This window comes from Acinonyx jubatus, chromosome B3, assembly GCF_027475565.1.
Source record: "Acinonyx jubatus isolate Ajub_Pintada_27869175 chromosome B3, VMU_Ajub_asm_v1.0, whole genome shotgun sequence".
In the NCBI taxonomy this organism is placed as follows: domain Eukaryota; kingdom Metazoa; phylum Chordata; class Mammalia; order Carnivora; family Felidae; genus Acinonyx; species Acinonyx jubatus.
Window position 1 is genome coordinate 108,521,452 of NC_069386.1, and position 20,502 is coordinate 108,541,953.

Consider the following 20,502-nt stretch of genomic DNA (forward strand, 5'->3'; position numbering starts at 1 on the left):
AGCATTCAGTAGATATTACTGTGTGGTAAAGGGCACATTATAGAACGTTTCTGTCATCACAGATCTTGGTTTGGGTGAGTAACATGGCTATTGCTATTAAAATTCTTAGCTCTTTTTCTTGATGGCGTTCTTAGCAGACACTGAAGATTACATATGGTGTTAGAATTGCTCTCAGGTTCAAGGGGAGGTACATTCTCAGAGGACTGCGATTAAACTCCTGGGGGAAAATAGGGCAACCAAAAAGTGTTTCTCCACCTTTTTGGTTTCTGTGTATAACACAGATTGTGTGCGCTATTTCTTTTAGGTGTTGAGGTACATTACATTGTTGAATGAAGACCTCACTGTACATGGTTTCATAGTGCAGCTACCTTTAGATTCAGAGAACCCCATTAACACCGAAGCAGTGGTCAATGCCATTGTACCCGAAAAGGATGTGGATGGGTGAGTGCGCCTCGGCTCTCTGTATCACGTTGCATGATTCCAATTATATTTCTGTTTCCAGAACAAACCATATGTGCTTCTGGAGAGTAAAGACATCTAATTATCTTTATTTCTCCCTTCGTTGCTTTAATTGTTTTAGATTGACTAGCATCAGTGCTGGAAAACTTGCTAGAGGTGACCTCCATGACTGTTTCATCCCTTGTACGCCTAAAGGATGCTTGGAGCTCATCAAAGAGACAGGTAAAAACAAATGTGAAAACAAAGCACCGTTTCTTGGGTCTGGTCTTGACCCATGGAGGTAAGGGGGAGGTACACTGTGGGCCCTAAATGAATGGACTTGATTGGCACAACGACCTGTCGGCTGGGGGCTTTTCCTAAATTCTCAAACTTTTTCGACAGCTCTATGGATTAGGTACTGTTACCGTTTGACAGCTTGAGAAAACAGGCTCCGAGAGACGCATAACTTGTCCCAGAGGCAGCCATGTCAAGATGTGAGCTTAGGGTTATTTGAGTTCAACGAAATTTATTTATTTAATTATTTGTTTTTGTTTTTATTATTTTTTGTTTGTTTGTTTTCAAAGAAGTTTGCTTTTTATGGAAAAGTAACTTATAGAGTCCTAAGAATTCAGACAAAGTGAAAAGTCCCAACCCCCCACATGGGCACTGAGTTGAGTTTGAGGACTCGACAGATGGCTGGAAACAGATCTCTTGAACAGTTGGCCATATTACCCCACCACCTAGTCAACATCTTGGTATTTTAATTTCATCATGAACACTTTTGCAGAGGTTATTTTTTACCAGGAAATGTGTCCTATTTAAAGGAAGTGGATCAGAAGTTTCAAGTGGAAAATGCTGGCCAACGTATATGAAAATTTTCTGTGGTTGGCAAGAAGAGGTTAAGCTGTAAGCCTCGGGACAGCTATTACTGTTCAGTCCTCCAACTAAATTTATATACTCTAAAGCATATTTAGCAAACGATGCATTACAGAAGCAAATCCCATGAGCCACAGCAGCTTCTCTGCCCCAACACAGCTTCAAGTCCTTCTCTGAATCCTCGAAAGTCTATAATAAGGTACCTTTCAGACACCTCAGACTTTGAGGGCTTTACTTCTAGATGCTTATGATATTAGCATTACATAGAAGCTTGTCTTTTTTGAATAAAATTAATGTTATACAGGAAGCACAGTTTAAAATAAGCCACCTTAAATAAGCAAGAGTCCACTCAAGCCGGGCTGCATAGAGGAGCTCAGGTGGAGTCTTTGAGGTCTTACCCCTGCTTTCTTCTTGTGGTGGCTCATTCTTGGGCTCTCCTTGGCTGCCCCGAGCATCTCCAGCCTTGTGCCTGACAGTCATACGATTAGCTCTCGTTGGCCAGGGACAGAAATGTGAGTTGAGGGGCGCCTGGGTGGCTCAGTTGGTTAAGCGTCCAACTCTTGGTTTCAGCTCAGGTCATGATCTCATGGTTTGTGACTTTGAGCTGCACATCGGGCTCTGTGCTGACTCATAGAACCTGCTTGAAATTCTCTCTCTCCCTCTCTGTCTGCCCCTCCCATGGTCATGTGCTCGCTCTCTCTCTCCCTCTCTTTTTCTCTCAAAATAAATAAAATATTTAAAAAATAAAAAAGAAAAGAAATGTGGGGGAGTACCCAGATCATCTCCTTTAATGAGTAGAGTATGTCAGTCCTGGAAAGGACATTGGGATAGTGCCAGAAGAATGGATGCTGAGTCATCAAAAAAGAAAGCTTTCTGCTACATTTAAAGTTCCCCTTTATCACTTCCCTGCAAATAATCCTGTGGCTCAGGCCCTATGCCAAAAGAGAAATCTGGATGAGGAACTACATAAATAAACTTACCAGAGTTGGAAAGAATTACTGATACTCCTCTAATTTCCTTTGCTTCTGTCCAGCATGTCATATGTACCCTATTTGTTATAACTATTTTTCCCATGTAAGTAAATCTACTGTCTTCCATATGGCTGTTTAGCTGTATGTCAGGGTTTCTTTCTTCTTTGAGTGTAGGTTTTCTTCCCACTCTCCTATGACTCAATGAATGGATCTTGGCTTAGTCTGCTCCCCAAAACCCACAGCAAGGAAGGCACAGTATAAGTCCCAATTTGCAGCTGAAACCCTAGAGCTGAGACTATTATTGCCAAAGAAGGGATGTTTTTAGGAAGATTTCTGTTTGATGCTCAGAACCCGTGTTTGTGCACTTGTTCTGAATTTTCCCATTTAGGCGGTGTGTGAAGAGGGCGACTTCTCCCCACACTCTGACTCACCCTGGCTGTTCTTTCAGGGGTGCAGATTGCTGGAAGGCACGCCGTGGTGGTCGGGCGCAGTAAGATAGTCGGTGCGCCCATGCATGACCTGCTTCTGTGGAACCACGCCACAGTGACCACCTGCCACTCCAAGACCGCCAACCTAGGCGAGGAGGTAAGGGGACCGCAGCGGAGTGGAAGGGTTCTGTGTGTGCCTGTACGCACATGTGTGCGGTGGGCGTTCTCACCTGGTTTTCAGTGCAGAAACTGCCATGTACTTCACTCAATATCTCATTTAACCCCTACAGCAACTCCCTTAATTCTTGTCTCATTTTACATGATGAAGAAACAAATTCTACTTAAAAACTTGCCCAAGTTGTACAGATTTTGTTCTGATCGTATTCTTTCTTTACCGGTCTGCGTCGTGGGAAGGTAGGGATTCGCAGTATAGAAGCTGGGATGGATCACGGCAGCCAGATCGCAGATGTGTGACACTGACACAGTGGGGGCCTCAGAGGTGGAGGTGCTCCTGAGGGGGGTGTGGACGGTGGTCCCCTGGACCCCTGTCACATCTTGTTCTTGACCCTGCATCAGATCCCGGAGCCTAAGAATTCTCACGTGTACCTATCCTGGCTGACAACGCACCTTCTCTTTTAATCCCCCTGAAGCAGTGCTCTGTAGGAGGTGCTGGTCCCCATACTGCGTAGGAGAGGGGGCAGCCTTCCAACGCCTCGTAATTTAGAGCCGGGCCTGTGGCTCCAAGCCAGTGCTCCTCCCTGCCCTACGTGTTTTCATCACGTTCCCCATTTGGGAAGATTTTAGTAGTGGGGAGCATTTTGGCACATGGAGGAATGAGCCCAGCATAGGAACTGTCAGACGTGGTGTGTGGTCTGCATAAAATAGCTGATGACATTGAACAAGTTCATACAAAGCTCAGGGATGTCTGTTCCACATGTACATTTTTATTTGTTTGTTTGTTTTATGTCTCACGTCGCACTGTTTAATTTCTCAAATCAAAATCCTCTTTTCCTAGGTTAATAAAGGTGACATCCTGGTGGTTGCAACTGGTCAGCCTGAAATGGTAAAAGGGGAGTGGATCAAGCCTGGGGCAATAGTCATCGACTGTGGGATCAATTATATCCCGGGTGAGTGCCGCTGGAGGATGCAGGTGCTGTCTGGTGTAGGGTGGGCAGAGGAAGACATCTAGGTCATCACGTGAAGCCTACGTGAGAACCTCTTGTCCCGTGTCAGGCTCGAAGTGCTAAGGTTCAGAGCAAGTGCCCTGCCCGGGGTGCATGCAGTTAGTAGTTGACAGCCTGATGGCGGAAGCTGCTGATTTTAGCCACCGGGCTGTGCATTTCCTGAGATGGCTTTGCCTAAGGAGAGGGTGGGGGAGGGGGCACAAGGGGGATCTCACAGCTGCCTTGCCTTCACGCAGAGGTCACCCTTTATTTTTAACAAAGGATGAGTGGATTTAAAATGCAACGTGATCTTTGCAGAATGCTCGGTGCCTCCAGGAGAGGGGCTAGCTTTGCCAAGACTCCCATAAGAGGGCTTTACTGAGAAGGCTTGGACCCAGACCCTTCCAGGCAGAGAGAGTAAAGCCAGTGCACTGTCATTCCCTCCCAATTGTTCCCTGTGTCAGATTCGTTTTTAAATATCGGAAATTTTCCCTGTCTTCTGTCTTCGGTGTCTCCAGTGAGTGTTAACCCTCGCAGGTGGACGCCCTGCTGTGCGTTGGTTACTGGTCTCCCACGGCCAGCTGACTCCCACGCACATCCATCTGCGAGTTCTTGCCGTGTTGGTGGGTCTTGACGTGGAGCTTCTTCCTCCCACGTTACCTGTCAAACTCCTCAGCCCCACCCTGGTTTCAGCCAGCTCTGTGGCCGTTTATCTCACACCACTTTTGAACACGTGTCTTCACGTGTTGCCGAGTGGACCACGTGCCCTTCTCTGCCCGAGCCTTGCTTGTCCCTGGCGGCTTCTATCCCCACATCCTCTGCAGTGGGTGGTTCCCTCACGGTGACGTTTTCAAAATTTGACAGGACGATACAGTGAATAAAACTGTACACGTGCCTCACAGATTCAAGAAAGGAACAGCCTTTCATCAGACAGCTGTTTCTGTGCATCACACACCAGGGCAGGCCTTGGGCTACGTGGTCGGAAAAACTCCACTTTGATCTTCAGTTTAAGCCACTTCCTCTCTATCTCTCCTTTTTTTGAAAATCCTTCTCTCCCTCCCTCCCCGCCCACAGAACTTGGTGTCTCTTTTACTGTGTGTGGTGTCCTGTGCTGTCCTCCACCTTGGAGCCGTGGTCTCTGCAGTTCCTTGTCTAGCTTTATGCCCTCTAACTGCTGGCACTCCCACCTGTTGAATTGTTGAAGGGAGTTTCAGCAAGAATATTGGGTTTTTTTTCCCCCTTCCCATCTCAAGTTTGAAACATAGACACTAAGCTGCCAGGAACATTAGTCACTGTCAAGCCTTCACCATTTTTAACCTCCCTCCCACTCTCCTTACCGTGCTTTTAAGACAGTAGCTCATAATTGATCACTCATTTTCTTGTAGTGTAATTATCTAATGGGTGATAAAGAAATTGCTCTCCTACAACTCCTCACTTTGAGTGCTTGTGATATGACATTCAAGCCCATTCTGTTTAAAACCTTGCATCTTCTGTATCATATTTCTGCATTTTGGCATTTTGGGGGGCAGGGAGGGGGATTTGAGAGATTTGAGAAGATAGAAGAAAAAAACACCTGGATAGGAATCTTGAGTCCCACAGGCATGAAATGTTGACTTAAACATGAAACTCCCCATCCTGTTCACATTTATTCCTCACACAGATGTTGAAATATGAGTAAGAGCAAATCAATATCTGGTCAGCTGTGTTTTTACTGATCTGGGGTATTTAGTAAATAAGTTTTGATAAGGCTGGATTTTATTGTTACCTTCTCAAATTATCTTTAGTAAGCCAAGCAGAAAGGCTGCTTTTATGTGTTTCTCTTCTGCTCTGAACTTGAATCTTAAAAGTATTCCTTTTCTTTTTTTTTTTGGAAAAAAAAAAAACAAAACAAAATTCATTCTTAATTTGGCAAATGTCTTAGGATATTATCCCTGCGTGGACCATGCAAATGACTTTTTTTCTTTAAAGTTTTTTTTGAGAGAAAAAGAGCATGAGGAGGAGGAAGGGGAGAGACAGAGAGAGAGAGAGAGAGAGAGAGAGAGAGAGAGAGAGAGAGAATCCCAAGCAGGCTCTATCCTGTCTGTAGAGCCTGACATGGGGCCTGAGATCATGACCTGAGCCAAAATCAAGAGTCAAACCGACACCCAACTGACCAAGCCACCCAGATGCCCCACAAATGATTTAAATAATCAAAATATAAGTCAGGATACGGCCCAATTACAGAACATGATGCCTTGAAAATGAACATTGGCAAAGAATAGTATTTAGTTCCTCCAGTCCACCCACTGGTCTGTAATTCAGTGATTGGATTTTGTACCTATAATTCACAATGAAAGAGAAATTCTAGGGCTCAGATAAATAACCAGAATGTTTATTGGTTAGTGAAACCATACACTTAGTTTGAGAAGTGGTCACTTTTTCTACTGACCACATCATACTTTACACAAAACACTGGACATATACCAGAGGGCACTCGGGTCAACCCTAATAGTGTTGATTCAGGAGCAAAACAGAGCTCATCTAGTGTAGCAGTTGTATAGTGATTGATATGTCTCCTATATATGGAGACACTAAAATGACTAGCATGAATAAATAGGAAGAGGTACAGGGCATTTTAGACTAATGTCCATGTTAGACTATTGAAACCTGTACAGTAGCTCTTAGCCATAGCTCCTTGGCATTTTGAAATGACTATAGGGGCGCCTGGGTGGCCCGGTCGGTTAAGCGTCCGACTTTGGCTCAGGTCATGATCTCACGGTCCGTGAGTTCGAGCCCCGCGTCGGGCTCTGTGCTGACAGCTCAGAGCCTGGAGCCTGTTTCAGATTCTGTGTCTCCCTCTCTCTCTGTCCCTCCCCTGTTCATGCTCTGTCTCTCTCTCTCTGTCTCAAAAATAAATAAACGTTAAAAAAAAAAAATTTAAATAAAAAAAAAATGAAATGACTATAGGGTTCTGAGAGGAAATGTTCTGCGGTAGCTTGCTTTACAATTTAGCAACCTGAAACTATCCCAAGAAGAGATATTCTCCAGCTCCTTATAGTACATATAGAAAATATCCTATGTATCTAGGATGGGAAGAGAAACCCTTATGTTTAGAGAACGCTTTTAAAAAAAATTTTTTTTTAATGTTTATTCATTCCTGGAAGAGAGAGACAGAGTGCAAACAGGGGTGGGGCAGAGAGAGAGGGAGACACAGAATCTGAAACAGGCTCCAGGCTCTGAACTGTCAGCACAGAGCCCAACATGGGGCTCAAACTCATGAACCGCGAGGTTGTGACCTGAGCCGAAGTCGGATACTAAACCAACTAAGCCACCCAGGCGCTCCTAGAGAATGCTTTTTCGATTTCAAGAATGCACACAATTTCTGACTTGATTCTCAGCGAGCTTGAGAAATAGGTAGTGTCAGTCCTTTGCAATCTTTGGCCTTCTGGTCAGGAAGGAGCCCACAGAGGCTAAGGACTGGCAGTCAGCTGATCCTAGAACTTAGATCTCTTGAAGTCTGACTTTTGGCTACATCCTAAAGTTTGCTCTGTCGGTTGTGGTGATCTGATCAAACAGAAGGGGTGAAATGGCTAAGATCCTACCAGATCCTGCCTCGGGAGCCTTAGAGCTGCAGGGTCTAGCCCTGTCCCCCAGCCCCTCCCGGAAGTGCACTGAAGCCAAGTAGAGGAGGTACTTTGTGTGAGTGAGCAGTGATGCATCACTGGGTTTTGTTCTCTCGAATAGCTGTTCTTTGCTGGTGAGATTTGTAGTTGTTCTGATTTCCTTTTAAGGGAAGCGTAATTATATTCTTTGCCTTTTGCATACATTTAAGTAGCTGCTTGTCTCTGGAATTGGATGTTGAATTGTTCCTCCAGCTCACGCATGGAGCTTACAAAGTGCTGACAGTTGCTGTAGAAACGGTATCTGGCAGCTGTGACATAGTTGGAGCTTTGTGCACCAAAAAATTCCTTTGTAGGCCTTGGCAAATTAACATTTTAAAAGGTGCTCATTACATACTGGGTAGTTGGTTTTAAGAATAAAAAACAGTTGGTATTTTATTTGCCACATGACTGCAAAAGGATTCTCCTGGTTCTGAAACACCACTTATGCAACTTGTGAATTTTTGCAGGTAAAGTAAGTTTCTACCTAGAAAATAGCAAACACCTGTCATCCTATAGCTTTTTAGTAAAGTAGATGTTTGAGCCTGATGGGAATACACACCCTAAACTCTAGTTATTGGTGCAAGCTGTCATACTCAATCACTTAACTTGGAAATAAACACCACGATTGCAATTGTGATACCTTGCCTTGCTTTTTTTCCCCCTTGACCAGATGATACAAAACCAAATGGGAGAAAAGTTGTGGGTGATGTGGCCTACAATGAGGCCAAAGAGAGGGCAGGCTTCATCACTCCTGTTCCTGGAGGTGTGGGGCCCATGACGGTGGCAATGCTAATGCAGGTGCGTGTGAATGGAAGTTTCTGCACTGGGGGTTAACTGGACTTACTGTGATTATTTTGCAGTATATACAAATATTGAATCATTGTGTTGCACAGCTGAAACTAATACTGTTGTATGCCAGAAAAAAAAAAAGTTTTTCTAATGGTTGTAAAAAGCTGCCAGAATTCAAGTTACTGCTTTTAAGTAAGGATGTGAATCTATTGAAGGAGAAAAAGGGACTGTTAGAACAGAGATATAGAACCAGTTCTATTAGTAGGGCAAGGTAGGGATGGCACAATGGGGATTTACTCTGGAGTATCAGAACCTCAGGAAAAGGAAAGTGCGAACCCACAGCTTTGCTAAGTGCACTTTGTCTTGCTTGCCCTTGTTGATACACACACAAGCTGAGATGGGGCAAACCCAGGGCACTTTAGCGGCTGTAGATTCTTGCCTAGGATTGAAGCATGTTTATAGGGGGGTCATAAAGCTGTTCATTTTGTGGTTGAACTGGAGTGACCGGGGATTTGGAATTGAGGTGGAAGTTAAAATAACCACTTCTTCTAAGTTCCATTTGTGACCTTTCGTTTAGAGCACAGTAGAGAGTGCAAAGCGTTTCCTGGAGAAATTTAAGCCAGGAAAGTGGACGATCCGGTATAACAGCCTTAATCTCAAGACACCTGTTCCCAGGTAAAAATAAAATTTTACAGGTTTAAAACTTTGTGGATTATCTGTTTTTAGCTCACGGATACCATGGCTACGTATGTGCCACCTCCAGAAGCGCCATCAGTGGTCGGGGTGGGTCGTTCCTAGGATGCGGTTAAATAAATTCAGTGAGTCAGGGCACCTGGGTGTCCCAGTCGGTTAAGTGTCCGACTTCAGCTCAGGTCATGACTCACGGTTTGTGAGTTTGAGCCCCGCGTCAGGCTCTGTGCTGACAGCTCTGAACCTGGAGCCTGCTTCAGATTCTGTCTCCCTCTCTCTCTGCCCCTCTGCCACTCATGCTGTCTCTCTCTCTCTCTCAAAAATCAACATTGAAAAAAATTTTAAAAGGGGAACCTGGGTGGCTCAGTCAGTTAAGCATCCAACTTCAGCTCAGGTCACGATCTCATGGTTCGTGAGTTCAAGCCCTACGTTGGGCTCTGTGTGGACAGCTCAGAACCTGGAGCCTGCTTCAGATTCTGTGTCTCCCTCTCTCTGCCCCAACCCCACTCACGCTCTTTCTCTTTCAAAATTAAATAAACATTAAAAAAAAAATTAAAGGTTTTAAAAAAAGTTCAGTGAGTCAAGATTGATAGATATTTTCTCTGTTTCTTGTAAGTGACATTGACATATCACGATCTTGCAAGCCGAAGTCCATTGGCAGCCTGGCTCGGGAAATTGGTCTGCTCTCCGAAGAGGTAGAATTGTACGGTGAGACAAAGGCCAAGGTTCTGCTGTCAGCACTGGAACGCCTGAAGCACCAACCCGATGGAAAATACGTGGTGGTGACCGGGTATGGTTGTTACTCCTTTGCTTTTGGAATCGTAATCCTGATTATTGTTATCAAAGATTGCATTTCCTCTTAGCATATATATGAGAAGTTTCCTTTCATTTGGTTTCGGCATTTTCACATGTGTTTAGTCTCATTTGACTCTTAACAGCAACCCTGTGAGGTAATTAAGAGTAGATTCTAACCCTTTGGAGATGAGAAAATTTGTCAAGGTTATCCATCTAGTAGGGGAAAGAGTTGAGTTTTAAAAGCTTATCTTCAGATGGAATCACCTTTTTTTTTTTTCCAACCCCAGATTTTTTTATTCAGTAGATGTATTGAGCATTTATTTTTATGGTTTGGCTGAGTTATACACAATAGCTAATTTTTTAGATTACATCGAGCTATTAAAATTATAGCAGTGTCTCTGCAAGATCAAATGTATTTTCTCCTCACAGTGCGAGGGGCTCAATTACAACAGTCTTTTTAAATGTAACATTTTTTTGCAACTTCAGTAAGACTCTTGGAAAAGAACCTTTTCAGGTCTTTCTTCTTCCTTACTATTCAGGTTAAAAATTATTCTGTAGGTCTGGCTTAGTGATTCACATAAATTTAATTCCTATAAATTCACTTTCCCTCTTTTGCTTTCACCTTGAAGAATAACTCCAACGCCCCTGGGAGAAGGGAAAAGCACAACTACCATTGGGCTGGTGCAAGCCCTTGGCGCCCATCTTTATCAGAATGTCTTTGCGTGTGTGCGACAGCCTTCTCAGGGACCCACCTTTGGAATAAAAGGTATTAGTAGCACTAGACCTTGGGTGGCCAGAGGCCACTGCTTCTCCTTCAGTCCTCCCTGGTCCGCTTGACCCAGGAATGCTTATGGGTCTTCATATAGACACCAGGAATGTCCTCGTGGTGCAGCCCCTATTGTGATGCTTTTGGTGAAGGCTTTTCATCAGATCATCCCAGCTCTTGCTGTCACTATTTGACACTGCACAGGGGTTCCCTGGGATGGGTAATAATGTAGCGAGAGGTGCTTTTCTATGACTAATAGTCAACTGTCACAGTAACAATAAAGGTAATCGTAGGTACTGATCATCATGCTGACTTTCTAGAAACAAAGACACCCTACAGCTGTCTCAGCCTGTTGGGAATAAGAAAAGCCTACTGTTACTGAGTATATGCTTTGCGCTGTGTTTTACGCTACGCAGCGTATGCATTTTCTCTTCTAATATGAGATAGTTACCGCTGCCACCAGTTGTCAGCAGCAGTGGCTGGGACTCCCAGAGTAACTTTGTCAAGTGCCAGGGTGGGTGCCATGTCAGTTTCAGACGCTTTAAGAGCACTGCCCACACAGGGTTTCTTCTGATTGCACAAAAACATGACGTCACTATTCACTCTCCACCTTTCGTTTTTGGTAGCTATGGTACTGCAAACATGCTCTTTTCATTTAAAGTATTTTCATTAATCGTAAGTTCGTAGAGTTAGCGTTCTCATGTGCTCGGTGAGAGCATCACATATTCTGCTTGTTCTAGAGACTGCTGCACAGGGCACACCTTTGTTCTTCTGCCTGTAGTAATATATTTTATAAATGTCCCGACTCAGTACACTCTGAGCTTGTCTTACCAACCGTCTTTCAACTCCGGAATGAACCGTTCCCTTGCACTGCTTATTGAACCCAGTATTCTGCTTTTCCTCTTATCACTAATTGCCCCATTTTCATCGCGTGGTCTCTGCCTCACAAAAAACCCACAAAATCTAAACCTCAAATTGACATTCGTCTCACTGATAACCAGAACATTTTTGACTGGTCTTTTGTTAATAATCCAGACAGACCGGCAAAAGCTAGCAGTTAAGCTGTTTTCTAACATGTGTCTCCTATTTAGGAAGAAGTACAGTCTCTGTGTTTGTGTTTGGCGTGTATATTTTAAACATTCCTTTTTTTAAAATGCCAGCGTAGCATTTATGAGAGTAGGAAATTGAGCAGAGTTGCCTTTATGTAACTGTAGGCTGGGTCTTTTAACAAATGTTAGGAATCATGGGGAACCTGTCTCTAAAGATAATGAGTAGGTATGTATATGTTGATGGTTTTGTCATTTAGAGTCAGATTTCAACGGAGACTATTCAGCATGAGCAAGATCAAGTGTTTTAGACTGGTAAAATTAGAAAATTAGAAAACACTTGGTCAAAGCTGTCCAAATGGTTGAAAAAAGTAAATAGACAATGTGCGTAGCAGCGACGAAAACCAATTTGCTTTTATTTGATTTGCAAGTGGTAGAGAAACACACTTAACCTGAGTCCTCACCCTTGGCCTGCCCTGTAGGTGGCGCTGCAGGAGGTGGCTACTCCCAGGTCATTCCCATGGAAGAGGTAAAGTGCCTGGAATTTGGTTTCATTTGGACCTTTATTTATAGTTTTTCTTACAGAGATTAACTTTTTTTGTGCAGAGTTCTTAGTGGACAAATGACTTCTTTTTAATCAGAAAGGGAAAACATCTTAATATGCAGGCTTGTGAGACAGCTTAGTTTTTTTCACATGACAAGGACTTCAAGGTCTGGCTTTCACTGGGAATAATAATTTTAAGCAAGAGATGAAACAAAGCATGGGAATGGGAAGGACCAACACAAGGTGTATTCAGAGCGGTAACTCCAGACACGGGAGCACGGTATGAGCATACAGGCACAGGGCTGCCCTCATGAACCCCTCGGTGCTCACAGTCTAAAGGACAGGAGTGTGCCCTCAGTATCCCGTGGTTGCTCCTGATGCTGGTGGTACGGGGTTTGTGGTTACAGGACGTGTCCCTTCAGGTAAACACCAATTTCTTGTGAGGCTACACAGTCTGTAATTTATGTTTTCAAGAGCGATTTGTACTGGGTGTTTGTTTGCTAACTGTGCTGCCGTCAGGTTTCTGTTAGCTTTAACACAGGGATTGATTTGGTTGCGATACAATGATCATCGGGAAGATGTCGGAGAAGCTGAAAGACTGATGTGGCCTCTGCTCTTTTGTAGTTTAATCTCCACCTCACTGGTGACATCCATGCCATCACCGCAGCCAACAACCTTGTGGCTGCAGCCATTGATGCCCGGATGTTCCACGAACTAACCCAGACAGACAAGGTAGGCTCCTGAGGCCCACAGGCACTTTTGAAAGGGCTGACGCACCCAAACTAATGTTGTTGGTCCCTTGGGTGTTGATGATGCAGGTGGCAAGGCAGGGGGTTCCTCTCACTTCAAAGCTCTTTTCCTCCTTTTCTTTAAGGCTCTCTTTAATCGTTTGGTACCATCAGTAAATGGAGTGAGAAAGTTCTCTGATATCCAGATCCGAAGATTACGGGTGAGATTTTCCCCTGTTCATTTTTGATAATTGTATGAAGTTGGGTGATTAATAAGGAGATACCTATTTTAGATCAAGTTACATCCATAACCGTAAGCTTAAGGTCATTGTATACATAACAAAGGTTGGTGGTAGAGGGTATCTCTCATCCATCTGTAAATTATAAGTGGTTAGTCCTGGAATACGTACAGCACTGACACCCCACCCTCAGTCAAGAAGACTGATACTTCCAGGGCACCTGGGTGGCTCGGTTGGTTAAGCGTCCAACTCTTGATTTTGGCTCAGGTCATGATCTCACGGTTCATGAGTTAGAGGCCTGCATCAGGCTTGCGCTGAGTGTGGAGCCTGCTGAAGGTTCTCGCTGCCCCTCCCCTCCCTCTCAAAAATAAAAACAAATATATAGTCATTAAACATACATTGTACCCTGTGACCCAGAAATCCTACTCCTAGATATTTATCCAAGACAAATGTCAAGTTGTGTTCATACAGAAAACGAATGTTTTTAGCAGCTCAACTAACAACCTCCAACATTTAGAAACAACTCTGATGTCCCTTAGTGGATGAACGGATAAACAAACCTGTACTTTTATGCAATAAAAAGGAATGAACTATTGATACACACAATTTGAATGACTCTTAGAGGCATTATGTGGAGTGAAAGAAGCCAGTCTCAAAAGGTTGCATACTGTGTGCTTCCGTGTACATGGCATTCTCAAAAAGACAAAGCTGTCGTGATGGAGAATAGATCAGTAGGTGCCAGAGGTTATAGATCTGGGGAGGGTGTGACACAAAAGGGATAGCACAAGAGGGTTTTTTAAAATAGAATTTGAAAATACGTTCATCATTTTTGCATATGAAAGAAATTATATGTATATATATATTTTTTAATGTTTATTTATTTTGAGAGAGATTGTGAGCAGGGAAGGGGCAGAGAAAAGGAGAGAGAATCCCAAGGAGTCTCCACACTGTCAGTGTGATCACAGACCTCATGAACCGTGAAATCATGTCCTGAGCCAAAATCAAGGGTCGGATGCTTAACCGACTGAGGCTCCCAGGTGCCTTGTACATATATGTTATTTAGACAACCTGGCATATGTAAGCTTAAGTAAATGGCACACGCTGCTTATTAGCAACAATAGTTTTATTTACTTTATTTAAAATTTTTTGCAACTTTATATTTTGATGTTGCAAGAATAGTACATGAAGCTCCCCTTTACCGAGCAACATCGTTTATGTTTTGCCCTACTTGCTTTACAGTTATGTTTTATTTATTTATTTATATGCATTTTTTTTCTGGACTTGAGAAAAAGTGACTTTGACACACTATGATATGTCTAGCTTACTTTGTTTTCATACCCCCAAAAATCCTGTGTGTAAGGTAAGTTAATTATTGCTCTGTTTTGTAAAAGGGTCATGTTTTGAGAGGCATGTAAAGAGCAGGCAACGTCTAACCTTACCTTTGCTGATGGAACTTTCTGTCAGATGTGGGGAGCCGCTGGACTAAATGTGTAAATGATTCTTTAAAAGTCTCTAAGATTTGAAATCAAGGGACTTGCCCAAGGCCACCCAGGTTTGAGCTAGAACCTCGGTCTCCTCCTGGGTCCCCAGGCCTCCTCTGTGGCAAAGTGTGCTCACAGTCTACACCCGTGTGCCCAGTTGGAGTGGGGTGTCAGTGGCAGATTCTCAGCCGAGTGACTGAGAGTTGGGGTAACTGCTGTAAACAATGTCATGTACTAGGCTTCTGAGGCCTGTGATGAGCCAGTGAGGGCCAGCTCTGAAAACACATCTGAGATTTTATTTTACTTATTTTATTAAAAAAAATTTTTTTTTAATGTTTATATTTATTTTTGAGACAGAGAGAGACAGAGCATGAGCAGGGGAGGGGCAGAGAGAGATGGAGAGAGGGAGAGTCCCAAGCAGGCTCCACACTCTGAGCTGTCAGTACAGAGCCCGACACGGGGCTCGAACCCACAGACTGCGAGATCATGACCTGAGCCAAAGTCGGATGCTCAACCAACCAAGCCACCCAGGCGCCCACATCTGAGATTTTAAAACAAAGTCTTCACAGTATAAAAAAAAAGGAACTGTGGGAAGAACAGGGCTTGCTGGAGCCCACTCAGATCTACCACACATTAGGCAAAAAAAAAAAGGAGGGGTACCTGGGTGGCTCAGTCCGTTAGGTGTCCAACTTCAGCTCAGGTCATGATCTCAGGGTCCCTGGGTTTGAGCCCCATGTCATGCTCCGTGCTGATAGCTCAGAGCCTGGAGCCTGCTTCGGATTCTGGGTCTGCCTCTCTCTCTGCCCCTCCCCTATCCGCACCCTGTTTCTCTCTCTCTTTCTCTCTCTCTCTCTCAAAAATAAACATTAAAAAATAGAAAAGGAAAAAAAAGGAGAACACATTTTATTTTATTTTTGTTTTTTTAGGAGAATACATTTTATGCTCACTTTCCATTTCAGGACGCGACCTGTATACATATACTCTGTAAATAAATAAAATTTCCAACTTCTGTGAGGAAGAAGAGACAAACTTTTTTTGTGCCTTTTGGAACAGTAAGAAGGCACTAAAAAATGCAGTGCTGTGTAAAAAGCATGTGAAGGTGATTTACACCGAGTTTTACTGATTAATAACTTATTTTTACCCTTCCAAATTTTTCATGTGAATTGGGGTTCTCAACTGTCTGCTTGAGAAAGCTTTTGTACCTTGCATTTCCTTTCATACACTTGGGCTTGGTGAATTAGGTACAGCACTTTTTGGTCATTGTGCTTTTGTGTTTTTAAAAATTTTTTTTTAATGTTTACTTTTTGAGAGAGAGAGAGAACACAGGAGAGGGGCAGAGAGAGAGGGAGACACAGAATCCGAAGCAGACTCCAGGGTCTGAGCTGTCAGCACAGAGCCTGACATGGGCCACGAACCCATGAACCGTGAGGTCATGACCTGAGCCGAAGTCAGAAGCTTAACCAGGTGTCCCTATGCTTATTTAGGGCTAGGTTTAGGGAAATGCCTCTGGGGCCCAGTTAGGGATAAACATGTTAACAACACCTGTGTGTGTGAGAAAGTGTAAGAAATAAAGGTTTGGCCTAAGGATTCTAATTTTCCCTTCTGAATATCACGTGGTTTATATTTCCTAGAGGGCACTCCCTCCGGAGATAAATTTTTAAAAAATTTATCATGCTTGTGTTTTGTCTTACTGATGTTTTAATTTTCCTGCCTCTTCAGAGACTGGGCATTGAAAAGACTGACCCTAACACACTGACCGATGAAGAGATAAACAGATTTGCAAGATTGGACATTGATCCAGAAACCATAACTTGGCAAAGAGGTACCAGTGCAGTGTCCGCGCCCCGTCGGCTTTCATTGTGCTGGACGTCCCTCCCTGCCTGTGGGGGTTATTCGAGTGTAAGGTCCAGAAGCTTGTGTGTTGGTGTTTTCATGGTTAAGGCATGACCAAGATGGTGCCTGACCTGTTTTTCTGGCCACCTCCATCAGTCTGTCTCCTTATGAGCTGTAATCAAACCTCCTTTCGTGGAGTTAGTTGGACATTTTGCTGGCTTTTCAGTGTTGATTGCAGTGAGAGTAGTTATAATGAAGTTCATGCATAAACTGGAAATAACATTCTGCAAGTTTCTTTTTATGCAAAAAGTTTGGGTTTCATGAAGTAGAGAAATTATGTTTGATCACTTCTTGAATCATGCCGTTCTTTACTCCCAGAACTCTTGTCTGGCACACGTGATGTGCTTTTTCTTGTCACTCTCTAGGTTGCCTACTCATTTTTACCTCATTTTATTAAACTCTTGTAACAAAGTAGGTAGGTTTCAAGGTTTAAACAGTTGGCGGTAGGTTGCTTTTCTCTGTGCACAACTGGTGTAGCTTAGAATTTTATTTGGTACCAAATTTACCAACATAAATTTTATTTATGTGGTGCATCTACATATTCTGTGTCATTGCTAAGAAGAAATTTTTATCCAGTCATGCAGAATGCAGCTAGTGGCAAGTTTATTCACTGTTTTTGTGATTTTCATTGGCTTAGTAACTATTGCTAGCTAATGGCATTTTTAAAAATTTTGTCTTTTGGGGCACCTGGGTGGCTCAGTTGGTTGAGCGTCCAACTTCGGCTCAGGTCATGATCTCACGGTCTATGGGATCAAGCCCCACATCAGGCTCTGTGCTGACATCTCAGAGCCTGGAGCCCGCCTCAGATTCTGTGTCTCCTTCCCTCTCTGCCCCTCCCCTGCTCATGCTTTGTCTCACTCTGTTTCTCAAAAATAAATAGATGTTAAAAAAAAATTTTTTTTTATTTTGTTTTTAATGTTTATTTATTTTTGAGAGAGAGAGAGACAGAGTGTGGGGAGGGAAGGGGCAGAGAGAGAGGGAGACACAGAATCCAAAGCAGGCTCCAGGCTCTGAACTGTCAGCACAGATGCAGAGGCTCGAACTCATGGGCCGCGAGATCATGACCTGAGCTGATGTCGGACACTTAACCAACTGAGCCGCCCAGGTACTCCTTTTTAAAAATCTTTTAAATTTATTTTTTTAATGTTTATTTGAAAGCTTATTTATTTATTTTGAGAGAGAGAGAGAGAGCCAGAGAGAGTGAGCAGGGAGGGGCAGAGAGAGGGAGACAGTGAATCCCAAACAGACTCCATGCTGTCAGCATAGAGACTGATGCAGGGCCTGACTCACGAACTGTGAGATCATGACCTGAGCCAAAATCAAGAGTCAAACGCCCAACCAACTGAGCAACCCAGGTGCTCTGGGTTAATGGCATTTTAAAGATGACTTCTTTAGTATCTAAAATCACATTGGTATACCTTTTCCTTTGCTTTCATTGACAGATGGTATAATATTTTATGAGGAATAAGGTAAAGATCCATTTTGAAAATTTAGTATCTCATTCCCTTTTCCTTTGCTTTATGTCTAATTCATGCTTCCTAAGAAAGTAGAAGCAGACAAGGAAAAAAATGGATCATACCTATTGACTGGCTATTTTATAGAGAGAAATCAAATACAAAGAACTTGACATAGTTTTTGAAAATAAGAGTAGGCTCTAACAGCCCATTACATCCTTCACTTACCAAGTGCTGTGTGTGTGTGTGTGTGTGTGTGTACATGCATTGTTATGCATTGTGCAAGACCCTGCTTTTGGGGTTTACATTAAAAAAAAAATTTTTTTTTAATGTTAATTTTGAGAAAGAGAAACAGAGCGTGAGGGGGAGAGGGGGCAGAGAGAGAGGTAGACGCAGACACTGAAGCAGGCTGCAGGCCCCAAGCTGTCAGCACAGAGCTGGTTGCAGGGCTTGAACTCACAAATCGCACAATCATGACCTTAGCCAAAGTCGGACATTTAACCGACTTAGCTGCCCAGGCACCCCGGGGGTTTAAATTATTACAGTCTTTATGGAAAATAATTTCACATGTAATCAAGGGCCTTAAAAATGTCTCTCCTGTTTGACCCGTTTAGAGTATGAACTGGTTTGTTGTTCATTGTGTGTTTCATTATTGTTTGGCACGCCATACAAAAAACAAAATTGGTAATACACCAAAATGTTAACAGTAATTAGTCCTGGAAGGTGGAATTAAGATTAGTTAGCTAGTTGATCTTTGCCATGTTTTCCAGGGGTATACAATTGGATACGTATTCTGTCATCAGAATGGAAATTATTTCTTCTAAGTGTGCTAAAGGAAAGAGTAAGCCTGTACCTAGCATGCTTCAGAAAGCATTTGCCTTGCCCTGCATTTATGGCTCTTGTGTGTCAGGATGGTGTAAGGTCAGTGACACCCCACAGAACAATAACCTTGGCCTTTTAAAAAACTGGCCGGGGCGCCTGGGTGGCGCAGTCGGTTAAGCGTCCGACTTCAGCCAGGTCACGATCTCACGGTCCATGAGTTCGAGCCCCGCGTCGGGCTCTGGGCTGATGGCTCAGAGCCTGGAGCCTGTTTCCGATTCTGTGTCTCCCTCTCTCTCTGCCCCTCCCCCGTTCATGCTCTGTCTCTCTCTGTCCCAAAAATAAATAAACGTTCAAAAAAAAAAAAAATTTAAAAAACTGGCCGACTCTGGTTTTCTTTTTACATGTAATGGGCTTTAAAATAGATGCCAGATTTGTAGTTAATTGTTTGAATTCTCTAGACAGAATAAAACCAAGTCACTCTTTCTTTAAAAATATCCTTCTTTGGGGCACCTAGGTGGCTCAGTTTGTTGAATGTCCGACTCTTGATTTCAGCTCAGTCATGGTCTCGTGGTTTGTGGGTTCGAGCCCTGCATCTGACAGCCTAGAGCCTGCTTGGGAGTTACTGTCTCCCTCTCTCTGTGTACTGGCCCCCTCAAAAATAAATGAATAAACTTTAAAAATGTATATCCTTCTTTAGGGGTGCCCTGGCCAGCTTCGTCGGTTGAGCATATGACTCTTGACCTGGGGTTGTGAGTTCAAGTCCCAAATTGGGGGCAGAGATCACTTAAAAATGAAGTCTCTTAGGGGTGCATGGGTGGTTCATTTGGTTGAGCATCTGAGTCTTGATTTTGGTTCAGGTCGCCATCCCAGGCTGGTGGGATCAAGTCCTGCATTGGGCTCCACACTGAGTGTGTATCCTGCTTGAGATTTTCTCTCTCTCTCTCCCTGCCCCCCTCTTCCCCTGCTTGCATTGTCTCTCTCTAAAATTAAAAATATACATATTTTAAAAAATAAAATAAGGGGCACCTGGGTGGCTCAGTTGGATAAGCATCTGGCTTCGGCTCAGGTCATGGGTTGGAGCCCCGTGTCGGGCTCTGCGCTGTCAGCTTCAGATCCTCTGTCTCCCCCTCTCTCTGCCCCTCCCCTGCTTGCCTGCTCTCTCTCAAAAATTAACATTTAAAAAAAAATTTGTTTTTTTAAACATTTATTTATTTTTGAGACAGGGAGAGACAGAGCATGAACAGGGGAGGGTCAGAGAGAGAGGGAGACACAGAATCCAGAGCAGGCTCCAGGCTGTGAGCTGTCAGCACAGAATTGCAAGATTATGACCTGAGCTGAAGTTGGACGCTCAACCGACTGAGTCACCCAGGCGCCCCTCCTTCTTTTAAAATAATTCCCTGTTTGTTTATAGTTTGAGAGCATCATTTCTGAACTTCAACCCATATTCTAGCTTTGCCATCAGCTTTGAAGTCAAATTTTGGTAGACTGTCGTTGAGTTGGACTTGTAAGGCTGTCGGGTTAACTTACTGTGCTTGTACTAAAGGCTGTTCTGTATCTTCTCTTTCTACTGTAGTATTGGACACCAATGATAGATTCCTGAGGAAGATCACAATTGGACAGTCTCCAACAGAGAAAGGGCACACACGGACGGTAGCTATTTGTTCATTTCTCAGTAAATTCATTCTTGTGAACCAGATCCTTGCTGCTTCTGTCCTCCTCCGTCCTCTCCCGTACGATT

General features: G+C 43.5%; 1 protein-coding gene across 1 annotated transcript in view; it reads left to right on the plus strand.

The window, feature by feature from the left end:
* MTHFD1 (methylenetetrahydrofolate dehydrogenase, cyclohydrolase and formyltetrahydrofolate synthetase 1) overlaps positions 1–20,502 on the plus strand; it is a 61,651-nt gene that overhangs the window by 24,361 nt on the left and 16,788 nt on the right. The window contains exons 5-17 of the mRNA XM_027065896.2: positions 305–441; positions 581–681; positions 2,734–2,870; positions 3,729–3,840; positions 8,188–8,315; positions 8,884–8,981; positions 9,613–9,786; positions 10,421–10,557; positions 12,086–12,132; positions 12,772–12,879; positions 13,022–13,096; positions 16,315–16,417; positions 20,338–20,414. Of these exons, the coding sequence (XP_026921697.2) occupies positions 305–441; positions 581–681; positions 2,734–2,870; positions 3,729–3,840; positions 8,188–8,315; positions 8,884–8,981; positions 9,613–9,786; positions 10,421–10,557; positions 12,086–12,132; positions 12,772–12,879; positions 13,022–13,096; positions 16,315–16,417; positions 20,338–20,414 (1,434 nt within the window). The remainder of the gene's footprint in view (positions 1–304; positions 442–580; positions 682–2,733; positions 2,871–3,728; positions 3,841–8,187; positions 8,316–8,883; positions 8,982–9,612; positions 9,787–10,420; positions 10,558–12,085; positions 12,133–12,771; positions 12,880–13,021; positions 13,097–16,314; positions 16,418–20,337; positions 20,415–20,502) is intronic.